Raw genomic sequence first — 27550 nt, forward strand, 5'->3', positions numbered from 1 at the left:
TAGTGTCTACCTTGTGGGATTGTTAGGTAAGTTACCACATCCAGCCTTTGGATGGCCTCATTTGCATAGTATGTGCTATGGGAGTGTAAGCACATGGAGAGGTGCACTCTGAGGGAGGAATGTGCCTGGTGTGTTTCAGGAACAGTAAGGACACCAGTGGGCCTTAAGCACAGTGAACAAAGAGGACAGCACCCCAGATGAAGCCAGAGAGACAACAAGTCCAAGATCACGAGGGCCCTGGAGGCCATTTTCTCAGTGAAATGGAACCATTCAATGAATCACTCTGGTGCTGAGCTGAGAAGAGACTGTAGAAAGGGAAAAGGGTCACACAGGGAGATCTACTAGGAGACTACAGCCACTGGGAGGCAAGAGATAATGCTATCCCTTCCTTGGGATAGCAGTGGAAGTGGTGAGAGGTGGTCCGATTCTAGATGTGTTTTGATAGTAGAGTCTACAGGATTGGCTGATGGTTTGGATGTGGAGTATGAGATAAAGAACTGATTGCAGAAAGGATGGAGTTGCCATAAATGGAGACAGAGAAGGCAGTGGGGGAAGGGGCACTTGGGAAGATCAGAGGCTCATTTTGGAACATGTGAAATTTGAGATATATATTAGATATCTAAAGGGACATAGGTGTAATGTATACTGTTCTTTCAAGTGAACACCATGCTGGTTGATTTAATTAATTGTTGTGTTCCTTTAATAGCTGTACAATTATATGTGGTCTCTGAGTCAGGTCTCTTGACAAGTGTCATTGCAAGGGTAGTAGGAATGGCACTATGGAAAGACCCCTGGCCTTTGGGGGCAGGTAGGTTTAACTCCTGCCTCTGACTCTTATCTACTCTTTCTCTTGGGTCTAGAGAATTATGCTTAATGCACCATAGAATCTTCTATCAAGTATGAATAATAACACCTTCCTTACAGGCTTGGTGCAATTTTCAAACACAGATAATATATGCAAAGTGCCTGCTCATAGTAGGCTTGTGAAGAAGTGATCTCCTATACTTTTTTCAAACTAGATATTGTCCAGATCCTTCCTCTTTCTGGCCCACTCTGTCAACTGCCGCCATTTGAAATGGGAGCATAACTGACAACTACTTTTTGTAAGAAACTCCCAATCAAAGTTCTTGAAACCTGGTCATTGGAGAGGAGTCTACCAGCAATATCAGTGCAAATCTGGGGGACCTGAATCAGCTTCATGTAGTCTTAACATTCTGAGCTCCAGGGGAAGTGGGGAAAGAGGAGTGGGATTTGATAAGGCCCAGTCCTAAGTTTCTAAACCAACTCTAAATAAAATGAATAATAACACTGTCTACCAGATATTATTCGAATCAGTTTATTTGTTTTTTGCAACAACCCCCTCTAAAACCCAATGAAAACGAATTTCCAGATGATCTCGATGTGAGATAAAAAGCAATGTTTATCTTCACATGCATATGAGGATTTAGACTGGTTCTCTCAGACCCAATGCCCTTCCATTTTTTTTTCCCACCTCCTCTCCGCCTACCTTGGACAAATACTAGGAGAAGGGGCTGTGAACTGTGTCCTTGGATGGTGTGGGGAGATCAGAGTTAGCAATTTTTTGTTTACCTAAAAGCCAGGAGCCACTGGGTCCTTGGCCTGCTTAGATGCGCGCTGCCGCTTCTGACTAGGTCAGAGCACAGCACAATGATGAGGAAATTACTTTCACCTTGACCTTTAAGGTACTGCTGGCGTCAGGCTATTTAGTATGGACGCTTCTGTTGACATTTCTGACTGCCCCTTTTGCGAAGTGAAAACAAACAAACAAACTAACAAAAAAAACCTGGAGGTCAAGAGGAAGGAAGGATCTGTTAAGGAGTCAGCATATACAAGTCAGATAATGTGAAAAGTATTTTATAAGAGCTGCTATCGGGATGTTGGTTATTAGCAAGGAAAAATGTGTCATCCTTATCCATCTATAACTACTGAACAGTAACTAAGGAAAGAAATTCATTCATCCTTTCTGCTTTTGCAAACCTCCTGTTTGCAGGAGCTTATCAGGTAATGTCTGTCTGGACTGTGAATCAGATGCACAGTTCACCCACAAACATAAATACCTATGAAAAAGAAATATAATTTCTTTTAGACTCACCCAGAACTTGCAAGCTTTAAGTACATGGTCTGTGAAGTCAGGAGAGGAACTATACTATTGGCTGAAATCTAATCTTTAACTTAATTGGCCAGGAAGACAAATAGCAGGATTAAAACAAACGAATAATAGTAATAATACCTATTACTTGTTTAGAGCTGGGCACTGGGCTAAGTGATTTATGTTTTATTTTATTTAAAACTCAGACAAGCCCATAAAGTAGAAACAGCTCTCCCTATGATGAGGATGAGAAAACTGAGGCTTCGAGAAATTACTGTAAAGAAATTCCCCAAGGTCAAACAGCTTATAGGAAACAGAACTCAGACTAAGACAAGTTTATTGAACCCTATTTTTCTATAATTTTAACCCATCCTTTATACCTACAATTGCATAGTTCTGCAAATATGCCTAAAATTGCAAAATGTAACTGATTAAAGTCTTCAGCAGCAATTTTATAATAGAAAATTTTAATATTTCTCTGTGAATTAGTGGCTTTATGTGTTTCTATTCCCCACTATTTCTACTTCTCTTTTTAAAGACATAGAAATATATGTATGTATAAACTTTTTAAAAGCTATGCACACATACACACAACCTGTTTGTCATTGTGTATATGAGCTGTGAATAATCTTCTGATGCCCCCTCCCCCACGCCCTTAGGGTCTCTTTCACTCACATTGTCTATATATTTTCCAATTTTTATCTTTCCTTTCTCTTTCCTAACTGATCTCTCTTTTATAGGCCATAATATGAAGCTAAATTATATTCTTATTTATCGCGGTCATCTAAAGGAGTTTTTGCTTTCTGTTCTAGGTTTTTTTAATGAGACTAAATTAACTTTTATATTTTGTGGGTTTGCAGGCTTAGTCTGCTTTTATAGTATATTATTTGTGTCCACATCTATCACTTTTATTGTAAAGTCTTTACTGGGCAGGGAAAGCGCCTTTCCTGTCTTTGTATGTTCCACCAGACTTAACACAGAGCTTGTAATAAACATGGATAAACGAAATCAAGTAATTAAGGACTCAAAAGCCTGGGCCTGGCAGTGTTTCCATAGCAATTGGTAGCAGGAAGCGACGAGGCTGAGAATCACAGACCATCTTCCATAAACTTGATTCTGTCTCCAATTTTGGTCGCAAGTTGCTTGTAGGCCCACCACACACAGCTGAGGGGTGGGAGGGGGCATGCGGAGGGGCGGACACTGAGCTGAAACCTATTTTACCTCAGCGAGTTTGGATCCAGGAGCCTTTCCAACCTATCGTTCGGGAAGGCGTTGTGGGAAAAGTGGGCGGAGGTGCCAATCGATCCTCCAGTCTCGGCTCTATCCTCCCCCAGCCCGGTTCCCCGTCATCTCAGGGACCGTCTGGTAGCTGATCCCGGAACGCAGCTGGCCAACGGATAAGTGCGCGGCACCCGCCACCCGCGCGGACCCAGGAGCACCTCCCCTACCGCATCCCCCTCCTCCCCACCCCCAGGTTCCCTCGGCTCGCGGCCCTCCGCGTCCCGGGCTCCCGCCCCAGAACCTGTGGGCAGATGTTTCCTCCACGCAGTACCCTCCCGGGGCTCTGCCTCCAGGCTCGCGTCCCAGCACCCTAGGCAGAGGTTTCCCCTACTCTGCCCTCTCCAGGAGCGCTATCTCCAGGCTCCCACCCCAACCCCCCGGGCAGAGGTTTCCCCCATGGCCCCCCTTCCGGGGCTCTACCCCAGGTTCCGGTCCCTCACTCCCGAACACTCCGGGTGCCCTCACCCAGCCAACCCTTGACGCGCTTCCACATAACCACGTGATCCACACAGCTCACTTTGATCTCTCGGGGTGACCAAGCTTAAGTTTCCTTATCTGAAAAGTAGGGACACTAGTCTCCATCTCGTTTACTCGGGACGGGACAAGACGACCAAAAAAGAGAGGATTCCTCATCAGGTTTATTACTCGTTGCCATTCTTGCAACGATTACCGGCCCCGTTGCTGTGGTTGGGGGAGGCGAGCAAAGGGCAGCGGCTGCGAGCGCCCGCCCCCGCCCCACCCTCCCAGCCCCGGACAGCGCAGGCTGCGGCTTTTCGTCCTCCACTGAGTCCTGCCGGTGGCCCGAGCGCGGTGGCCTCCCGGCGACCCTCGGCGCGAGGCGACATGGCAGGCGGCCACAGCCTCCTGCTGGAGAACGCGCAGCAAGTGGTGCTGGTGTGCGCCCGCGGCGAGCGCTTCCTGGCGCGGGATGCGCTGCGCAGCCTGGCGGTGCTGGAAGGCGCCAGCCTGGTGGTGGGCAAGTAAGTGGCCGGGCGCGCAGGGTGGGGACCGCCACGGGCGGAGCTGGCCGCTCTTCCTCTCACTGTGCACTCTGGAGGGAAACAACGCCGTGAAAGCGTCCCTGCACAGAGATACACGGGCAAGCCAGCCTTTGGGGTACTTGTTGCTAACACGCTCTGCTGCTTGGGGTTGTCATTCCGTCCAAAGAGCTCAGAGAGGAACACCCCATTGGAACGCATCAGGGTCCTGCCTCTGCTGGTAAAATATCACTGTCCAACCATCAGAAGGGGTTGAGGTCCTCCCCAGTGCTTCTTAAAGGGAGGCCAGGAGACCACCTTTGTCAGGGTGGCCTGTGGTTATTTTATTCTTACGGCAGATTTCTGATTCCACCTGTGTCCCCCACTCCCTATCCCTAGAATTTTAGAATCAGCATCACTGGGGCTGGAGTTCTGAGACCTGAATTTTTCAAAAGTACCTTTCACATCCCCGTGACCTCGTACACTAAAGCTTTAGAACCACGGAGAACATTTAGACGATAATGGCCCTGAGTGATAATAAATCAAGATTTGACCATCAGAAAACAAGATATTTCTCTTACTCATCTGAGGTTCCTGCCAGATATGAATAAAAGAACAAAGTTTGAGGGCGACCTGGGGTAGCAAGGGAAGTTGGATGAGAATTTGAATCCAAAGGGTGCCATGGGGCCACAACTGCACACGATATGAGTCTCACAAACTGACCACGGCTTATCTGAGGCAGCTTAGGGTTGTGCAAGAGCCCAGCTTTTAAGGGACTGTGGGTTGGTTTAATTTTATTTATTTATTTATTTATTTATTTATTTATTTATTTATTTTTGAGACGCATGAGCCACTGCGTCCAGCCTATATTTTGTTTTTTTGAGACAGGGTCTAGCTCTGTTGCCCAGGTTGGAGTGCAGTGGCATGATCTTGGCTCCACCTCCCAGGCTCAACTGCAATCTCCACCTCCCAGGCTCAAGCCATCCTCCCACCTCAGCTTGACGAGCAGCTGGGACTACAGGTGCACGCCACCAAGCCAGGCTAATTTTTGTATTTTTTGTAAAGACAATGTCTCACTGTGTTGCCCAGGCTGGTCTTGAACTCCTGGGCTCAAGCCATCCACCTGGTTTGGCCTCCCAGTGCTGAGATTACAGGCGTGAACCACCACGCCCAGCCTGATTGGTTTATTTTTAATTAAGGGATGAAAACATTCCCAATTTACTATGAAAATATTATTTAAAATTTTGCTTAGAAAGTTGAAAAATATGTACCTGGGTTGGGACTGGAGTATCTTATAAAAATTATATCAATGCTACCAGGCACAGTGACTCATGCCTGCAATCCCAGCACTTTGGGAAGCTGAGGCAGGTGGATCACCTTGGTGGGGAGCTCGAGACCAGCCTGGCCAACATGGTGAAACCCCATCTCTACTAAAAATACAAACATTGGCCGGGTATGGCGGCACACATCTGTAATCCCAGCTACTCGGGAGGCTGAGGCAGAGAATCGCTTGAACCCGGGAGGCGGAGGTTGCAGTGAGCCAAGATCTCGCCACTGCACTCCAGCCTGGGTGACAGAGAGAGACTCTGTCTCAAAAATAAATAAATACATAAATAAAATGATACTAATGCACCAACATGAAGTCTTGGGTTCTAAGACATGTTCTATGTTCACATCAAAACCACAAAAAGTAGGGAAAGAAAAAGGAGGGAGCTGACTTGTGGTCTGAAAGGTGGGGCTTTTTCATTCGAGTCTGCTACATTGTTCTCAGAGTTTGTTGGATTTATTACATTGAAATAAATTTACAAGAATATTGAGAACTTTGCCATTCAAATATGATTAGCTCAGTACAGGATGGTGCTGTTTTTATTTTCACTTACTATCATCACTGTCTTATACATTAGGTTGGTGCAAAAATCAAGTACAGAATTCGAATAATTATCTGGTGACTTGAGGTGCTTTGATATATATCTCCCACCTCATTATCTGAATATTTTAAGGTAAAAGTGTTTTCAGGGTGAATTATTTAGGTGATTGTCTTAAATTTTCACATCACTTCCCTTATGCAGAACCTGTGTGTTCAAGGACAACTTAATCCTGCTCTTCTTTTGGTAGACAAGAAGAACACAGGCTGTGAGTGTGAGTGTGTGTAGGGAGAGGGGTACTGATTAAAAGCACAGAGAAGTGGAAGAAAGTTCCATTTCAAAGCCCAGAATTAGATGGATTTTAACGGTGTGTTTTTTTTTTCAACAAGTATATACATACCATGGTGTGTCCTGATTAGAATGAATCTCAGTAAGATCAACTAATAGTTAATCCCCTATATGCTATAGATATATAAAATGAGTCCTGGAAAAGAATATGGTTTGAGGGACACCAGAAACTCCCCCTTCCTAAAAATAAATATCTCAGTGATTGTCTGCCATAGGGTGTAAATTCCACCATTGTGTTCATTCATTTAGGTCTCTAAAGGTATCTCATTCTTAAATTAAGTTCTCTCTCTCTTTCTGTGTGTGTGTGTGTGTGTGTGTGTGTGTGTAGATTGTAGTTAATCTTGAAGAGGCTCCCAGGTGTGGAAAAGAAGCACAAACTGTCATCCAGTTTACAATTGTCCCATCCAAAGGCTAAAACCTAGATGAAAATGTCTAAATGAACAAAACAAACAGGAATTAAAATATAGATTCATACACAAGGACCATTTGTTTTGGCACTTCAGAGGAGGGGCAAAAATGGAAAATGTTGAAGGAAAAATTGGTGGGTGTTATATTTTCCTTCCTAGAAGCCAATTAAACTGTCAGGTGGACAATGAACCTAAAATAGGACATTTTCATTCATTCACAAATATGTGCTGAGTAGTTAGATTGTGCTCAGCGTAGAGGATGCAAAAATGACTAAGACTGGTTCTGACCTCAAAGAGCTCAAAGTCTACTGGGAAACAAGACACATGAAAAGATAATTATAATACAATATGGTAAGCACAAAGGTAGAGAGATGTGTGCATGCAGGCTTATTATAAGAGACTGCACAGAGGGGTGCCTGAACCAATGGGAGGATCGGGAGAGGTGTCAGATTTATCTACTATAAAACAAGACCAATTTTTAGGTTTTAGAAACTGAGACAGCGTATGTGCCAATTCTAAATTTTCACAAAGCACCCTGAGAGCCACTCAAAGAAGCATCATCCTCCTTAAATCATCATCATTACTGTTTTCATTATAATTATACTTTAGCTCCTAAAGTAGGGTCTTGCTTGCTAATTTGCTTTACTTTCAGAAGACTCTGCAGAATTTTTCTTCCTAAACTTCTCAGAATACAAAGTAAATAAAACCACGTGTGCCTATTATTTGTATCCCCTAAAAAAGTATATGTGATATACGTTCATTGTAGGAAAAGAAAATACAGATGAACAAAAAGGAAAAAGTCACTCAAACCCCATCATTAGGTGAACTAATACCAACATTTAGTGCTTCTGCTTTCAGATGTTTTCCTATGCAAATAGAATCACATAAAAATGCGTGCTTTAGAAAAGGAAGCTATGCATATTGTTTTGTATTCGGGTTTTTTCACTTAGTCGTAAATAGTGAAAATCTCACCATAGCAGTAATATGTATCTTTGTAATTTTAATGACTACCTTAAAAAAACACTTTTGGGGGAATGCTTTTTGTTGGTTTCCTTCAATAACTGTCCTCATTATGTCCTCAACAAAGGAACATAAGCCTTTGTTCAAACATAGGCACATCCACCGATGAATGAGAGAACCACACTGTTGAAAGGTAGATAAGCATGGGATTAGTGGGGTCAGGAAGAGGACCTAGTGCCCTCAAAATTCACCTCCCGCACAGACGGAGAATGTTAGAGATTTATTTCTTAGGTTTGACTTTGTTAAAACAACCTCTCTTAAAGCAGTGTCAGTCATTAACTCTTTGCATAAGAGCATTCTCTTTGTTCTTTCCCATTCAAGGGTCAATTTCTAATCCTGCCGGTCCTTTCCACCACCAGATTCGCTGCACACTAGGTAGATTATCTAACTGGGCCAGATAAAAGCTGTTAGTGATGAAGAATTGTATTAATCAGGATACTAAATTCTATTTCAAGACTTAATTTCTTATTCCACCCTAAGTTTATCCTCCCCAAATCCCCCACAATCATTATTTCTTTTCCTATCATAACATCTTCTCTTTCCATCCAGTTTCTTCTGCTCTTCCAGTCTTACATTTTGTTAGGTTACCCCAACCACTTCTGTCCCAGTTCTGAATCCCTTATCCTAACTGCTTTTCACAACACATTCCAGCTCTCAGGTTTATAGCCCTGAATCTCCATGTTGGAAACACGAATTTGTTGTAAGTGACCAAGACCTAAATTAATAGTGGCTGAAACAAGATGGAAGTATATTTCTCTCCTATGTGAAAATCCAGACATACGAATGCAGGGCTAGTTGATTGCAGTACTCCATGGGGTCCTCAGGAGCCAGGCCCCTGCTGCCTTGCTCTCCCATGCATGGCCCACTTTCTTACACTCACTCCATGACCCAAGATGGCCACCCCATCTCTAGTTATGGTGTCTGCATTCCAGCCAGTAAGAATAGGAAGAGAAGACAATCCTACTGGCTAGACCTTAGTCTCATAGCCACATCTGGCTAGTGGGAGGCGGGGAAATGTAGTCTGTATTTTGGGTCATCATGTGTCCAGCTAAAATTTAGGGCTCTACTAGTGTAAAAAAAGGGAACATTGATCTTGGGGAACAAATGGCAATTGTCTGCTACATATATTTGACGTTTAAAGTTTTTTTAATTGTAAATTTTCATGGGTACATATATATGGGGTACATGAGTTATTTTAAACAGTCGTACAATGTGTAATAATTATATCAGGGTAAATGGGGTTTCCATCATCTCAAGCATTCATCATTTCTTGGTGTTACAAACATTCCAATCGTACTCCCTCAGTTATTCTAAAATGTGCAACATATTATTGCTGATTGTAGTCACCCGGTTGTGATATCAAATACTGGGTCTTATTCACTGTATCTAACCATATTTTTCTAGCCATTAACAATCCCCATTTTTCTCCTCTCCCCTTCTATTCTTCCCAGCTTTTGGTAACCATCATTTTACTCTCTATCTCCATAAGCTCAATTGTTTTCATTTTTAGCTCCCACAAATGAATGAGAATATGCCAAGTTTGTCTTTCTGTGCCTGGCTTATTTCACTTAACATAATATCCTCCAGTTCTATCCATGTTGTTGCAAATGACAGAATCTCACTCTTTTTTATGGCTGAATAGTACTCCATTGTGTGTATGTATTACATTTTCTTTATCCATTCATTTGTGGGTGGGCACTTAGTGTACTTCCAAATCTTGGCTATTGTGAATAGTGCTGCAATTAACATGGGATGCAGACATCTCTTTAACATACTGACTTCCTTTCTTTTGCATATAGATCTACCAGTGGGATTGCTGGATCATATGGTAGCTCTATTTTTAGTTTTTGAGGAACTTTCATACTCTCCATAGTGGCTGTACTAATTTACATTTCTAACAGTGTACAAGGGTTCCTCTTTCTCCACATTCTTGCCAGCATTTTTTATTGCCTGTCTTTTGGATAAAAGCCATTTTAACTGGGGTAAGATGATCTCTCATTGTGGTTTTGTTTGCATTTCTCTGATGATCATTGATGTTGAGCACCTTTTCATATACCTGTTTGCCATTTGTATCTCTTCTTTTGAAAAATGTCTATTCAGATCTTTTGTCCATTTCTTAATCAGATTATTAGGTTTTTTCCTATTGAGCTGTTTGAGCTCCTTATATATTCTGGTTTTTAATCCCTTGTCAATTAGATAGTGTGCAAATTATTTTCTCCCATTCTGTGGGTTGTCTCGTCACATTGTTGATTATTTTCTTTGCTGTACAGAAGCCTTTTAACTTGAAGTGATCCCATTTGTCCATTTTTGGCTTGGTTGCCTGTTCTTGTGGGGTATCCCTCAAGAAATTGTTGCCTGAACCAATGTCCTGGAGAGTTTTCCCAAGGTCTTCTTTGAGTAGTTTCATAGTTTAAGGTCTTAGATTTCAGTCTTTAACCCATTTAGATTTGATTTCATTCTTTTGCATATGGATAGCCAGTTTCCCCAGCACCATTTATTGAAGAGACTGTCTTTTCCCTGATGTACGTTCTTGGCATCTTTGCTGAAAATGAGCTCACTGTAGATGTATGGACTTATTTCTGGGTTCACTATTCTGTTCCACTGGTCTATGTGTCTGTTTTTTATGCCAGTACCATGCTCTTTTGGTTACTATAGTTCTGTAGTATAATTTGAAGTCAGGTAATGTGATTCCTCCAGTTTTGTTCATTTTGCTGAGGAGGCTTTGGCTAATCTGGGTCTTTTATGGTTGCCTTGAATGTGGCTAGAGACGTTTTTCCAGACTCAGGTTCAAGATAGACACACAGTAAATGTTGACTAATTAACACCAAAGAATCTGAAAACATATTTTAAGTCACTCATCAGATTTCTCACAAGATTTCCCCAAATTTAATAACTATTTCTTGATTTTTCTTCAGAGATGGATTTATAAAAGCTATTGGTCCTGCTGATGTTATTCAAAGACAGTTTTCTGGAGAAACTTTTGAAGAAATAATTGACTGCTCTGGGAAATGTATTCTACCAGGTATTTACCTCTTTTTCAGTAAAGGTCTACAAGTAGCTTTAACAGTTGCTCCTGAAATGTAAAGAGGAAGAGTAACAGCTTATTTTAAAGTCTCAAAATAATATTTTAAAAAAATCATCGTTCCATGTATTGAATTTCTATTATTGAATGTCTAGCTGCTTTCAAACATGGTTTCACCTTGAATCCTTATAACTGCCCTGTGTGGGAGGTATCATTATCTAAACTTTACAGATTAGAAAATTGAAGGCTAAGGGTGAAATATGTTACCCAAGGTTCCTAAACAGGAAACAGACAACCTAGGAATCAAGGCCATTCATTCAACTCCACTTCTTCCCACTCACATGCTGAATAGAAACCAGCTGTGTTGTGTTTAGGTTCAAAAACAGTCAAAAGAACCTTATTAATCCATGGCACAGGAGAGGCTAACAAGGCAGCTGCTGTCTCTAATACTAGAAATACTCTAAATTTGTATAGGATGTGAAACAAAGGATCCAGCTCTGGGCAGAAAAAGAAAAACAAAAATCCTAGAGCTTTCACTGCAGTTCACTTGTATCTTTAATGATTGACAACAGAATCAGTTTATTAACCATCATCTCCTACATTATGTTGTATGGCTTCATATAATCATCCAAAACAAGTTTCACAAACTTTCAGTTCTACACAAACAAAAGGGCTTCATATTTATATTTTTTTATATAAAATTTTTATACTTTTAAATATTTATTGTACACATCTGACAGAGCTTCTACCTGATGGGTTTTCATTTGTTTGTTTATTTTGAGACAGTCTCACTGTGTCACCAAGGCTGGAGTGCAGTGGTGTGATCTTGGCTCACTGCAACCTCCACCTCCCAGGTTCAAGCAATTCTTTTGCCTCAGTCTCCTAAGTAGGTGGATTACAGGCATGCACCATCATGCCTGGCTAATTTTTGTATTTTTAGTAGCAACAGGGTTTCACCATGTTGGTCAGGCTGGTCTCGAACTCCTGATCTCAAGTGATCTGCTGATCTCGGTCTCCCAAAGTGCTGGTATTATAGGCATGAGCCACCACACCTGGCCTTCCTTATGATTCTTGAGGGTCAGGAGACAAAGTCAGGGTGAAATGTTATGAAAAAGAGGAATATAGCAGAAAGCAATCTGAGTAGGGGCTTTTGATTTTAATCCAGTCAGAGCCAATAATGAGTCATTTAATCCATAAGGTATCTAAAACATTTTGGAAAGACACACTTTACTGAATTGTACCTGGATAAACAAAAGTTTCAAGTGATTGCTTTACAGTTTCTCCTTAATTAAAATACATTTCTTTCTTGAAAATAGATTAATCTTTCTGATTTCACATTTTCCCTTCTCAGAGTTGCAGGGGGAGGGGATTGTAGTATTATGTTTTCATATCCAGATTATTCCTTGTGATAAGGTTCATGGTTTTGCCAACTAGGGGGCTTGACAACCTAATTTCAAAGCTTATTTGGGCCAGGAGTAGTGGCTGATGCTTGTAATCCCAGCACTTTGGGAGGCTGAGTCAGGCAGATCATTGGAGGCTGAGGCAGGCAGATCGTTTAAGCCCAGGAGTTCAAGACCAACCTGGGCAACATGGCAAATTTTAGCCTGTGTGGTGGTGCATGCCTATAGTCCCAGCTACTAGGGAGGCTGAGGTGGGAGGATTGCTTGAGCCTGGGAGGTCAAGGCCGTAAGGAGCTGTGAGTGTGCCACTGCACTCCAGCTTGGGTGACAGAGTGAGAACCTTTCTCAAAAATAAATAAATAAAATAAAATAAAATAAAATAAAAGCTTATTTGGTGAGCATGGACTTACTGAGCAAAAGGAGCTGTATTTCTGTAAGGGATATTTTAATCATGTTGCATCACCTCCTTCATTAGAGCTTTCTAGACCAACCATACAACAGGGCAGTCTTCTTTTCTCTCTATCAAGGGAACCAGACAGACAAATTCTTCCTTTCATGCTCCTCCAAAATGGATGGCCACCATCACGCTTTCCCCAGAGCAGCAGGATGTAGTGCTGCTGTTTGCCTGCTGTCTAAGTGCTCTCTATTTCTTAATTGTAAGATAACTTGATTTATTGATTACAGGTTTGGTGGATGCACACACACATCCAGTATGGGCTGGTGAAAGAGTTCACGAATTTGCAATGAAGGTAACTGCAACAAATCATGTCAAATCAAAATAAAGCACAAATATGAAGTCTTTTGCTGAAGAGTTAGTAGGCTATCAAGCTTTGCAACATATGTCAACGTATTTTTTAATGGATATTTTTACTTGCTTGGGTATGGGAAACAAATGACAACAAAACTTACTTATAACTGCCCCAAATCATTGTATTATACACAGGGCTATTCCTGCCCACTAATGTCTCCCCGTCTTTCCTTCCCCACATTCCCATTCCAAATTGCTATCTCTAGTAGCCTTTGAAAGGGCTCCAAGGAATAGTTTGAAAATTGCCATTCATTGGAGTAAAGCTTGGAAAAATATGTTACTAATCACAAAAATAAAATACCTTAATTTTTCTGTTATAAACTGAGACTTATTAAGAATCACAAAATGTAATCTGTGTTAGTCCTATATTAGCTGTAACCAACTCCTAAATCCCTGGTTGGAGAGATTTTCACATGTGTTTTTTAAAAAAGAAAAAAAAAGATGTGCCTCCTAGCAGCTAAACTGGCTTATTTCAGGAAAAGAAAAAAAAAATTCTTTTCTTCAGCTATCATGTACCTTCTTCAACAAACTGGAGATGTTTTTAAGATTGTTTTATTAAATCACAGAATTTCAGAGCCAAAAGCAGTCCAATCCTCTCATTGTATAGATGGAGAAAGAGATTTACAGTCCAATCCTCTCATTATGTAGATGGAGAAAGCTGGGTCTAGAGAAGGGAAGAGTGTTGACTAGGGTCACCAGCTGGAGGATGGCAGAACCCAGATGAAAACTCTGGCCAGGAGACCCCAGGCCTGCATCCTTTCTCTGCACCACACTCCTTGCTGCCCAGAGTAACTGGAGCCCAGTGGGACCCAAGAAAGAGCCTCTTTGAGTGACAAAGATCAAGCTCCAAACTCGGATGGCCAAATATTGAGACAAGAAAACTTCCTGGGGCCGCTTTAGTGGAGATCTGAATAATTGCAATGGGGTTCCCTGCAACTCCTGAATTGCCTAAGCTTTGTTTTCTCAAACAAGCTGAGGGATGGAGGGAGGGCTGATACTTAGCAAGTACACATTGCGGGTTGATTGACTTGTTAAAATATTGCAATACTCCTATGCCAGTTTTGTTTTGTTTTGTTTTGTTTGTTTGTTTGTTTTTTGAGATAGAGTCTCACTCTGTCACCCAGGCTGGAGTGCAGTGGTGCGATCTCAGCTCCCTGCAACCTCCGCCTCCCAGGTTCAAGCGATTCTCCTGTCTCAGCCTTCAGAGTAGCTGGGGCTACAGGCGTGTGCCACCATGCCCCCGCTAATTTTTGTATTTTTAGTAGAGATGGGGTTTCACCATATTGGTCAGGCTTGTGCCACCATGCCCCCGCTAATTTTTGTATTTTTAGTAGAGATGGGGTTTCACCATATTGGTCAGGCTGTTCTTGAACTCCTGACCTCGTGATCTGCCCACCTAGGCCTCCCAAAGTGTTGGGATTACAGGCGTGAGCCACCACGCCAGGCCTCACTGCCCTAAGATCCCAACAGGCCACCCACCACATCTCCCATCTCTACCACTCCAGCCTCTTCCCAGGACCCCTTCGGAGCTCCCCACAATCCAGTGTCTGGCAGACTAGGGGCTTCCAGGACTGTGTATCCCAGCACCTTTCTAATCTGATGGGTTGGTGCCCATGCCATATGGCTTCTTAATCATTATATAATATTGCCCCTGGAAGTAGATTCTTCAGACCTCCCTGCAACTTCCTGGCATGTGCTGGCCTAAGGGTGAGGCGTGTGTTCAGTTGGCAGGAGCCACCTACATGGAAATTCACCAGGCCGGAGGAGGGATCCACTTTACCGTGGAGCGCACGCGCCAAGCCTCAGAGGAGGAGCTGTTCCGCTCCTTGCAGCAACGGCTCCAGTGCATGATGAGGGCTGGCACCACGCTGGTGGAGTGCAAGAGTGGATATGGCCTCGACCTGGAGACCGAGCTCAAGATGCTGCGCGTGATTGAGCGCGCCCGGCGGGAGCTGGACATCGGCATCTCGGCTACCTACTGCGGGGCTCATTCAGTGCCTAAGTAATCTCAGCCAGTGGGGACCCGGGTTTAACTCAGAGCATTGAAAACGAACCCCGGGGGTGGAGGTGCATTAGCACTTTAGCTCTTGCAGGGAGATGGATAGAAGTCTTTGGAAAGACCTGATTCTAATGGCCACTCATCCCGCAGACTCGGTTTTAGGAAGGCGATCCCTTAGCCTCATCAGTCTGCTAGTCCTTTAATTATGATAGAAGAGATGTTTCAAGCTCTTTGGGTTAAGACAAAGAAATGGCTCCGTGTAGGTCGCTTAAAATTACACATATTAATTTGAATAATTTCCCATGATAATTAATTAGCATTTCTAAAAGCACTTTAGAAATTAATAGTAACACTCTTTAGGAGGTAGCTCAAACCTTGTGGTCTAGGTGACTCAAAGGGGTTCGCTTTTGTTCATCTGCTTGCTTTCTTAACAGCAAACATGTTTGTTTTGTTGTTGTAAATGATTTTTAGCCTTCCCCTTTATCTAAATGTTCCTCCTACATGGCCTTACTGTAGAGAACTCTGTTCCTTTCTGCACTTGCATTTTATTTGTCCAGAGTTCCTTTTGGTCCTGGAATTTCTAAATAGGAAGGCTCATGGTTCCAACAGCCAATTGAACTATCTAAAAGAAATCCAGGACTTGAACATGCATAAGGTGCCTCCAAAGTCTTACTGTGGTCTTAAACATTGATAACTTAGATAGATAAATATAATACTACAGACTTACAATCATTATTTAAAAATTTAATTGTTTAAATTTCTTTTACATTTATCTGATTTTGTAAACTTCGGAATATAAATTCCGTTTTTAGGCCAGGCACAGTGGCTCACACCTGTAATCCCAGCACTTTGGGAGGCCAAGGCAGGTGGATCGCTTGAGCTCAGGAGTTTGAGACCAACCTGGCCAACATGGTGAAACCCCATCTCTACTAAAAATACAAAAATTAGCCAGGCTTGGTGGCCCATGCCTGTAATCCCAGCTACTCAGGAGGCTGAGGCACGAGAATCGCTTAAGCCCAGGAGGCGGAGGTTGCAGTGAGCCGAGATTGTGCCACTGTACTCCAGCCTGGGCGACAGAGCAAAACTCTATCTCAAAAAATATATATATTTTTTAATTGACAAATAATATATTTATCATGTAGAGCATGTTGTTTTAAAATATGTATACCTTGTGAAATGGCTAAATTGAACTAATTAATATATGCATTACTTTACATACTTATCACTTTTTGTGGTGAGAACACTTATAATCTATTTTTTAACAATTTTTAGGAAAACAATACATTACTATTAGCTATAGTCACTTTTTAATGGAAAAATATAAATATTTAATATCAATAAAAATTAACTTCATGTTATCTTCAATCAGAGGAACTAAAAAAGGAACATTAAAATTTATTATTCAAAATTAACAAAACTAGTTGTGTAGAAAAGACATAAATATTTAATATTTCCAGTGATCTTTGTTGTAAGTTTTTAGCATTTATATTTCTGAAATTATTAAAGCTTAAAATTTCACTGAGACTCTTGAGACATTCTCTATAGAAAACAGTAGATTTTTTTTTCAAACAGAATATAAAGTGTATAATAGTCTGTTTTCTTTTGCAGTAGAAAGGATAGTGTGGCATGGTGGAAAAGTCTCAGTTTGAAGTGATGCCAGACCTGGGTTTGAATCCAGCTTGGCTACTTCCAGCTGGGTGATTTTGAGGTCATGACTTAACTTTTCTGAACATGAATTACTCATCTGTGAAACAGAGCTAAATGCCACCCTATTCTATATGATTGTCTTGAGAATTAAAAATAACTTGCGCAGGCAGGGCACGGTGGCTCATGCCTGTAATCCCAGCACTTTGGGAGGCCGAGGCAGGTGGATCACCTGAGGTCAGAAGTTTGAGACCAGCTTGATCAACATGGAGAAAGCCTGTCTCTACTAAAAATACAAAATTAGCTGGGCGTGGTGGCACATGCCTGTAATCCCAGCTACTCGGGAGGCTGAGGCAAGAGAATCACTTGAACCCGGGAGGTGGAAGTTGCGGTGAGCCGAGATCATGCCATTGCACTCCAGCCTGGGCAACAAGAGCAAAACTCTGTCTCAAAAAAGAAGAAAAAAAGAAAAAGAAATAACTTGCGTAAGTGCCTGTCTCTCATAGTCCACCTCTACCCACCTACCCAAATGGTTTTGCTGAGTGAGAGCCTTCTGTGTGCCAAATATAGGGCTGAAGTTTCACAGAAATTTTCTCCATCTGCCAATGAGCCTCTGAGGTCTGCATCTGGATTCCCATTGGTAAAGCCTGAGCTCAAATAACAGCTAAAGAGTATCTCCTAAGTTACGTGGCCACCATGTGGTAGAGCTCTGTGTCTACCAGACTCTAAAAGCCCAGGCTTTTCTAACATATAACTACTGCAGAACTTTATTTTATCTACTCTTCTTATTGTTAATTTTTTTTTAGAGACAGGGTCTTGCTCTGCTGCCCATGCTGGAGTGCAGTGGTGCAATCATAGCTCACTGCAGCCTCACACTTCTGGGCTCAAGCAATCCTCTTGCCTCAGCCTCCCCAGTTGCTGGGATTATAGGCATGAGGTACCATGCCCAACTCCACCAGAATTTTAGAGAGAATTTCAGAGCCTCCTACTATCCTCCTCCCCCATATCCCCAGATAGTGAGACAGAAAGCTAAGGCAGGTGCTTCAGGAAACATTGTGGAGGAAGAAAAAGGCAGGGTGATAGCTGGGGTCAGGTAAGGGGACCACAGGTGGGTCATCAGGGGGAGTATCCAGGATGCCCTCTGAGTGTCCTTGACAGGAAGATTATGCTTTTTTTTTTTTTTTTTTTTTTTGAGGCGGAGTCTTGCTCTGTCACCCAGGCTGGAGTGCAGTGGTGCGATCTCGGCTCACTGCAACCTCCGCCTCCCTGGCTCAAGCAATTCTCTTGCCTCAGCCTCCTGAGTAACTGGGATTACAGGTGCATGCCACCATGCCCGGATAATTTTTGTATTTTTAGTAGAGACGAGGTTTTGCCATTTTGGCCAGGCTGGTCTCAAACTCCTGACCTCAAGTGATCTGCCCATCTCGGCCTCCCAAAGTGCTGGGATTACAGGCATGAGTCACTGTGCCCGGCCAAATTAAGCTTTTCAGCCAGGTAGTCTTGCTGGCATCCCCAAAGTTAACACAGGTATGCCAGAATGGATAAACCATTTGAGTCTCTGTGCATAGGGTCAGTGCATACAGAAGTCTTGTCAATACCTCCACTATGTAGACATGGCCCAATATTTAAGAGCCCATAGTTGCAGCTTTGAGTCTTTCTCTACCTTTCTGAGGCTTGAAGTCATTTACCTCTACTGCTCCTCAGGTTCTTCAAGTGCCAGATTACCCTGTCTTTTTGTGTTTTGTTTTTAATATTTGCCCATGGCAATCTCATTTTCTTCCCCAGAGGAAAAACTGCTACTGAAGCTGCTGATGACATCATCAATAACCACCTCCCAAAGCTGAAGGAACTTGGCAGAAATGGGGAAATACACGTGGACAATATAGACGTATTTTGTGAGAAAGGTGTCTTTGATCTCGATTCCACCAGAAGGATTCTTCAACGTGGAAAAGCTATAGGGTTACAGATTAACTTCCATGGGGATGAACTCCACCCGATGAAGGCTGCTGAGGTGTGGTTGACTTTTAGTTTTTCCCTCGTCAACATTCATTCTTGCACATTCATGCTATGGGAAACTTAATTAGTTTCTTCAAAGCCCTCTGAAAAGATATTGAATGGGGAAATTTGTTTGAACAATGTACAGATTGGTCTGGTTGAGACTTGAAAACCCTGACCTCTATTAAAAACTTACTTTTTTGCTGATGATTTATTTTCATTATCATCCACTGGTGATATTAGTATTAATAGCAAAAGAATTGGCTGGGCGCGGTAGCTCACGCCTGTAATCCCAGCACTTTGGGAGGCCAAGGTGGGTTGATCACGAGGTCAGGAGATTGAGACCAGCCTGGCTAACACGGTGAAACCCCATATCTACTAAAAATACAAAAAATTAGCGTGGTGGCACGCGCCTGTAATCCCAGCTACTCGGGAGGCTGAGGCAGGAGAATTGCTTGAACTGGGAGGCACAGGTTGCAGTGAGCCGAGATCATGCCACTGCACTCCAGCCTGGGGGACAGAGCAAGACTCCATCTCAAAAAAAAAGGAAAGAAAAGAAAAAGAATTACCTCAGTGATCTCTTTTACTAAATTTCTAAAGTATTTTGCTTGGCACACAAAGCCACACTAGCACAGTATATTAATTTCACTTGTACCTTTTCAGATCTTTCTGTGGCAGCATCCAAATCATTTTAGTGGAGCACACCAAAAATAGCCACAAGATGATTTTCAAATCCATATACCTTTGCTCAAATTAATTCACTTATTCATCCTTTCAGCAAATATTTGAATGAATACTGTGTGCCAGGCACTGTTTTAGGCATTGAGAATTTAGCAGTAAGACAAAGTCCCTACAATCATGAGTCTAGGCTTCTCTCCTCTAAAGCCTGAGACCTAAATAAACAAGCCCTTGGGGCATAAATACAGACATAGATACCCCACCTGCATGCCTCTTAACTGGCTTATATCCAGCTTGATCTCTTCGTATTGCTTCCAAGTCTTGTCCCATTTTCTGCTTCAGTAAATGACGCCATCACCTGTCTGTTGCTTAAGTCAAAATCTTGGATATCATTTTGACTGCTGCCTCTCCCTCACCTACCGCATTTCATGCAAACACCAATTCCTCCCAATTCTCCCAAATAGCTCTAGATCCCCTTATCTCACCTCTGATCCATAAGATTCATAAAGTTTTCTGTTTCAGAAAATGTCTGAAGGATTTGTGTTTAAGAATAGTTTTTGAAGTAGCCCACTAGCTAATTTTCAAATGAGTGCCCATTACAAACCCTTCACCCATTTGGGGGATTGGGCTTACAACAGTTGGTTGGCAAGAAATCTTAATAATAAAACGCTGTTTCTCTTTATGGGAAAAACAATTTAGGCCACGCTCGGTGGCTCACGCCTGTAATCCTAGCACTTTGGGAGTCCGAGGCAGGCGGATCACGAGGTCAAGAGATCCAGACTATCCTGGCCAACATGGTGAAACCCCATCTCTACTAAAAATACAAAAGTTAGCTGGGCATGGTGGCACACACCTGTGGCCCTAGCTGCTCGGGAGGCTGAGGCGGGAGAATTGCTTGAACCCAGGAGGCGGAGGTTGCAGTGAGCTGAGATTGCACTACTGCACCCAGCCTGGCTACAGAGCAAGACTTCGTCTTAAAAATAACAAACAAACAAAACAATTTAATGGAACTTCATGGATTCGTTGTTGCTATTTGTTAAATCTTTCCCTCTCTGCCCATTCTCCTTAGCTTGGGGCTGAACTGGGAGCGCAGGCAATCAGCCACCTGGAAGAAGTGAGTGATGAAGGCATCGTTGCTATGGCAACGGCCAGGTGCTCTGCCATCCTTCTGCCCACCACAGCCTACATGCTGAGGTAAGGTCGTTTCTCACCCCAGACCCAAGAGCTGCAAGTACAAGCTGTGAAGACACAGATGTCCAAAGTGCCCAGACATTATTTCATTGCCCTTACAAATCCCTTAAAAATGCAGATGAAGAAAACTCAGCTAATGAAGATGCCAACCCTGGACTGATGTTCGTAAACGAATTTCTCTGAGGAAGGAACTTAGACCCAGATTGCCTTTGAGTGGCAGGATTATTGAGGAAGATGGTGCTTTCTTTTTCTTTTTCTTTTTTTTCATGGATTTTGGAATTTTCCAATTAAAAAGAATTACTATGCATTACTTTTATAATTAGTGAATAATGAAATAGGTGCTATACTTTTAAATATATGCATAAGATGTTAAAGATATTTAGCAGTATTCAGAATCTGCATGAGCTGTTTTCTAAAGGGATGTTAGTGGGTACCATAATTGTCATAAATCTTTATGAATCCTGGGGGTGGGAGGAAAGAGGAGACATATATTTTGTAAAATCTCCCCAGATATTTTGCTGTATGCTATGAATTGAATATACTTAGTTCATCTGTTATTACTGTTGCTCTGATTCTAACCAATATGAGATCTGAGGTCTTCTGACACTTCCCATTGTACCACTTACTTATATGATATCCAAGTTTGTGGTCTGGGAGGCCAGCAGTCAAGAGGAAGTTTATCTTCTCTTAGGACTAGGTGCTTTCTGTGTAGCTAGGACATGTGGTCTTTTTCATGGGGAGTGATTCTGCAGTTAAGACAGTGGTTCTCAACCCCAGGGTAATTTTTTCCCTCAGGGGACATTTGGCAATATCTCGAGACATTTCTAGTTGTCACAACTAGGGGATGCTACCGGCATCTAGTGGGTAGAGGCCAGGGTTGCTGCTAAACAGTCCTCATTGCACAGAACAGCTACCCAAAACAAAGAATTATCCAGCCCAAGACATGAATTGTACTGAGGTTAGGTAAGACCAGGCTCCGAGTAACTTTTAGAAGGGCGAAGAAAGGAATACTTCAGTGCTTTTCTCAAATCTACTATGATTTTATATGCACATGTATGATATTATACATTTTTATTATTATTACTATTCTCTTAAAGAGTAAACACAATGTAGACTATAATCAGGAAATATCAATAACGGTTCTTGGTATGACCAATGTCTTATGCATTTCAAGTGTCATCAGTCTAAGTCATCAATCAATATTTGTCTCCACCACCCAAGAAATAAGTTTTTTGTTTTTTATTTTTTTGGAAAGAAAAGGCTTTCTTCGGCTGGGCATAGTGGCTCACGCCTGTAATCCCAGTACTTTTGGGAAGCCGAGGTGGGCAGATCACTTGAGGCCAAGAGTTCAAGACCAGACTGGCCAACATGGTGGAACCCCGTCTCTATTAAAATACAAATTTAGCTGGGCATGGTGGCGCACGCCTGTAGTCCCAACTACTCGGGAGGCTGAGGCAGGAGAATTGCTTGAACCCAGGAGGGAGAGGTTGCAGGGAGCCAAGATCATACCTCTGCACTTCAGCCTGGGCAACAGAGTGAGTGAGATTCTATCTTAAAAAAAAAAAAAGGCCTTTCTTTAACTAGTCTTGAATCTCTTGACATGGAGCAAAAGCCTAAGACTTTGTGGTACTGGAGGGCAATTCAGCATTAAAAGTCTGAACTTTGTTCCTATACCAGCGGAAGCTGTCATCTGCCATTGCCACAGACAGGTTTAGCCTCCTGTTTAGGACCACAGGGGCAGTCGAAGTGAAGGCCACACTCTGCTTTCTGGCTTCTCGTTTCTGTATTTTTCTGATCTCTGCATCAGGAGAGACCAGCAGGGCCCCCTGCTCTCCCCTGAACCCTCTCTTGACTCTCATTTCCAGAATAACCATTGCCTTATGCTACTTAAGGGCTTGCTTTAATCATGTATTTTATGTATATTTGCATGTAATATTTAAATGTATTCAGGAAATATTCACCTTGGTTTTTATGGAGCGCCCTAATACTTTTACAGCCTCACTTTTTCCTCTTTTACCCCTAAGTATTTATGGAAGGCGGGGAGGGCCATTCAAATGACTTGCAGGGACATTTGAAGCTGTACCCTTTCCTCACTCTCTGTCTCTGCTTCACTCACCTCCTCTCATACGTTGTTGAAAAACATTTTAAGTGTCCTACAAATGATTGATCACAGACTGGGAGTGACTCTAGGGCGAGAATTATCTCTGCTGGACTCTTTCTTTATTGCAGCAGTTATTCCCAAATTAAATCTGTCCTCATTGCTTTAACGAGCTTTTAGGCTTTGTTTATTTTTGATGTAACACTTTTGAGATATGTCCTAAAGAATAAAGAATATTTCACCAGGGAGGTCAAGGGGATGCCTAATCCAGGAAGAAATATAAACATTTTACACACTAAATTCTTGGGCCTTCAAGATTTTAAAGGACCTACAGAGATGTTTGAGGCAAAAAAAAAAAAAAAAAAAAGAGGGCAAAGGGAGAGATGTGAATAGGAAATTGCAAAATGGAAACTAATAAAAATAGCATATTGTGGCTGGGCACAGTGGCTCATGCCTGTAATCCCAGCACTTTGGGAGGCCAAGGTGGGTGGATCACCTGAGGTCAGGAGTTTGAGACCAGCCTGGCCACCATGGTGAAACCCCATCTCTACTAAAAATACAAAAATTAGCTGGGCGTGGTGGCGGGTGCCTGTAGTCCCAACTACTCGGGAGGCTGAGGCAGGAGAATTGCTTGAACCCAGGAGGTAGAAGTTGGAGTGAGCCGAGATCATGCCACTGCACTCCAGCCTGGGCAAGAGACAGAGATTCCATCTCAAAAAAAAAAAAAAAAAAAAAGCATAGTGTAACCGCATTTATTATTTAATTTGGGAGTCACCAAAAAGCTTATTAAATTCCAAAACCATTTGTAAGTTATATTTTCCTCCCTTTGCAAGAATGCCTTAATATGTAAAAAGATGGATGAGATAAACAATCATTAATTAAATGTTAGTCATATCTAAGTAACTGCAAAAGCAGAATGATAAAAATCAGGAGTCCTGGGATTATATATGTAACTCTACCACTAATCATTTAATCTTGAGTTTCTGCTTCTTCTTCCAGAATATGAAGGCGTTGACTGTCTCAAGTTCTCTTCTGTTCTGAACAGCTATTCTACAAAAGTTCACATTCTAGAGACTGACATATTTTTTTCTTCCCCTTAGACTGAAACAACCTCGAGCCAGGAAGATGTTAGATGAAGGAGTAATAGTTGCTCTGGGAAGTGATTTCAACCCCAATGCATATTGCTTTTCAATGGTAATTATTTTTTTCATGTGCCTTTCTGAGCAGAGTATCTACCAAGCATATAAATAATTTAAAAATATTTCACTAGCTTCTAAAACAGTATAAAAAATCTAAAAATATTTTTCTGTGAAACAAGAAAAAAAGGGGTAGACAGCAGTGTAATTGGATTTTTCTGTCCCACATAAATGCCTGCAGGCATAGAGAGAGGAGAGAAGCTTCTACATGCATTATTTTCTGATTCAGCTTTGAGTATTGTAGTTTTACAGTAACCCATTTCCTTTCTCCAGAGAATAGCATAAACTCCAAGAGGTCTTAGTAAGTGTGGAAGTGAACTTCATTGTGTGCAGTAAGTGATCTTGAAAAGTTGTCAATAAATATTAAATACGCAATCCCTATAATAAAGTAATCTTTTCCAAAGTCTAAGAATCTTTATGTATAAACTGAGATTTTTCCCATTGCAACTGAGCCAATTCCTCCTATACCTTTAACTGCCTCTATTTGTTGTGCTGTGTTGAGAAATGTTTTAAATTGCAGTTGCCATATGTCACTTTCCTCCAACACTTTTCTCTTCCTGCCTTAGCCAATGGTCATGCATCTGGCCTGTGTAAACATGAGAATGTCCATGACTGAGGCCTTGGCCGCTGCCACCATCAATGCAGCTTATGCACTGGGAAAGTCTCACACACACGGATCGTTGGAAGTTGGCAAACAGGGAGATCTCATTATCATCAATTCATCCCAGTGAGTGTGCTTCAACTTAGCTCTTTTATATTATGCCCACTGAAGTATGCAGATAAGGCCTAAATCCCTTTTCCACTAATTATTAATGTCAGACTCTGTCTGGACTCAGACACTATCCAGTCCCCTCTATCCTGATCCCTTTCCAAAGAGCAAATCTACTGACAGACCCTAAACAACAGGGTAGACCAAGTTTTCAAGATCTCTTCATCTGTCTGGTATCTTTCGTAGATTTCCAGATTTCTGCTCTGTTTACCTGGACTTTGGCCGGGTTGTGCCCTCTGGCATGTGTTTGTGTTTTTCTGCTCGGCTTCTGATTTTCAACTTGCTCCCAACTCTGGCTTCTCACCTTGGTTCTGATTCATTCCCTCTCTGATTTCTCATGCCGACTGGATCCCAAAAGCTTAAACTTAGTTTTCCTGTTCCTGGTGACTTATCACTCACCCACCCATAGTCTGTTGCCACCTGGGCCTCCAGTGTGATATTAGTCTGTTATCACACTGCTAATAAAGACATACCAAGACTGGGTAATTTATAAAGGAAAGAGATTTAATTGGCTCACACTTCTACATGGCTGGGGAGGCCTCACAATCATGGCGGAAAGCAAAGGAGGAGCAATGTCATGTCTTAAATGGCAGCAGGCAAGAGAGCGTGTGCAGGGGAACTCCCATTCATAAAAACATCAAAGCGTGTGAGATTTATTCACTATCATGAGAACAGCATGGGAAAGACCCACTCCCATGATTCAATTACCTCCCACTGTGTCCCTCCCACAATGTGGGAATTATGGAAGCTACAATTCAAAATGAGATTTGGGTGGGCACATAGCAGCAAACCATATCAGGGTTTTACTGTTCTAGACCTACAAGTTGTAAATCCTATGGCTACTTGACTCTTACGAGCCCATTGCAGCCCTTGGACCTCAAGTCCTCCAGAGACACCTGCTTTAAAATTCTCTCCATGATCAGAAACCACTCCCTGTATTGAATATAATGCTGATGGTGACATTTATGTATCATTTAATGAAGCAAATATTTTAAGATCAAGTACTTAAATGATATTATTAAACAATGTTTGATTTACCATAGACCAGTTAGTTATATACTGTTTTTTAGAAAGCCCAAATACCATTGACTGGGTGTAAATAAATGTGTAGGGAATGCATTTTAAAATTAGCATTTATTGATAAAGTAATAATTTTTACTTGCACACATTGAAGTAATATTTGTTGTTTTTTTTTTTTTTTTTCTAGATGGGAGCATTTGATTTACCAGTTCGGAGGCCATCATGAATTAATTGAATATGTTATAGCTAAAGGAAAACTCATCTATAAAACATGATAGATTTGAAAAGAGAAGACTTTTTGACTATATGAAATAAGTCAATATAGTTATATTAAAAGTTAAAACACCTTAATATTTACAAGAATTATATCACTTAAACCTAAATGTACTTCAATGTCTTTTTAAGTCACTCAAAAAACCCAAGGGATAGATTTATTTTCATTTAACACATGCATTTGACATATAAACAGGTAAACCTATTGTGATTAAAATCACAAAACATCCAATTAGTTCACAAATATTGGTTACAAATATTCTGTAGATTAATATGGTGGGGTATCACAAAAATGCCTTTGTGGGGAAAAGTAGGCTTGGCTTAAAATTTCCATTTTGTGTCTGTATTTCACATCTTGGTTTTTAAACTATATTTAGTGAACATTGAGGGATCGAAAGAAATCTAAGTGATACGCCCCAATGAAGCTAAAATATAGCCTTCTGTTAAGCAAATAGTATTTCCTTTCCCCAAGTAGTTCATTTTCTAGATGCTTGTCAAATGAATTAATGTCCTCTGATGAAGAGTGTCCTTCTGTTTCTAAGGTCTTCTCAATCTCAGCAATAGAGCTTCCCAGCAGCGTTCAAGACACATCATTTATACACAGGCACAGGGGCCTTCCTGAAATGGGTGCATTTTTACCAACTACAATCATGTAATTTTTTTGGAAATTTTTGATTCTTTACATTACAATTGGGTGAAACACATTTTACAGCTCTCAATAAATGTTTGCTGTCGCTCTTATTGTTGTTGTTTCCTTTCAGCCTGGAAGTAGATCAGCAGCGTTGTCTATTAGAGTTTTTAGGAAATTACAAAATTATTTGTAAAGAGTTGATAATTATTTACATATAAATGGGTGTTTTTAAAAGCCATGTAAGTTGATTTGAAATCTTTTTAAGTGTTTCGATCATCTTTATAATCACAACTGCATTACCAAACTTGGTAAGAAATGATTTGAGAAGTAAAGATTAACTCTCCAAGTGATCACTAATTTCAGTTTAATAGAGCCTGAATGAATGAGGCTTTGCTGTAGTCAATATAAAGCAACTCAAAATGCCCCTCACTGGAAGGTTAAGGGTAACATTGCACATTGTTGTCATCATGAGAGGTGACAGCATGCTGGCAGTCCTCAGAGCCCTCGCTTGCTCTCGGCACCTCCTCTGCCTGGGCTCCCACTTTGGTGGCATTTGAGGAGCCCTTCAGCCCCCCCACTGCACTGTGGGAGCCCTTTTCTGGGCTGGCCAAGGCTGGAGCCCACTCCTTCAGCTTGCAGGGAGATGTGGAGGGAGAGGCGTGAGTGGGAACTGGGGCTGCGTGCGGCGCTTGCGGGCCACCTGGAGTTCCGGGTGGGCGTGGGCTTGGCAGGCCCCGCACTCGGAGCAGCCGGCCAGCCCTGCTGGCCCCGGGCAATGGGGGACTTAGCACCTGGGCCAGTGGCTGCGGAGGGTGTAC

General features: G+C 41.9%; 2 protein-coding genes across 6 annotated transcripts in view; one reads left to right on the forward strand and one right to left on the reverse strand.

The window, feature by feature from the left end:
* CCDC38 (coiled-coil domain containing 38) overlaps window positions 1-3592 on the reverse strand; it is a 73664-nt gene extending 70072 nt beyond the window's left edge. For all 5 annotated transcript variants that reach the window (XR_010148392.1, XR_010148391.1, XM_009426035.5 and 2 more), the window contains exon 1: window positions 3332-3592. The gene's annotated coding sequence lies outside the window, so the exon portion shown is untranslated. The remainder of the gene's footprint in view (window positions 1-3331) is intronic.
* Window positions 3593-3848: 256 nt separating this feature from the next.
* AMDHD1 (amidohydrolase domain containing 1) lies at window positions 3849-26842 on the forward strand. Its single transcript, XM_522499.8, has 9 exons — window positions 3849-4371; window positions 10924-11030; window positions 13115-13179; window positions 14963-15240; window positions 18667-18892; window positions 20624-20748; window positions 23944-24037; window positions 24606-24766; window positions 26016-26842. The coding sequence occupies exons 1-9, from the start codon at window positions 4235-4237 to the stop codon at window positions 26101-26103; spliced, it is 1281 nt and encodes a 426-aa protein (XP_522499.6). The 5' UTR covers window positions 3849-4234; the 3' UTR covers window positions 26104-26842.
* The last annotated feature ends 708 nt before the right edge of the window (window positions 26843-27550 follow it).

The sequence above is a fragment of the Pan troglodytes genome, chromosome 10 (genome assembly GCF_028858775.2).
Source record: "Pan troglodytes isolate AG18354 chromosome 10, NHGRI_mPanTro3-v2.0_pri, whole genome shotgun sequence".
Lineage (NCBI taxonomy): Eukaryota > Metazoa > Chordata > Mammalia > Primates > Hominidae > Pan > Pan troglodytes.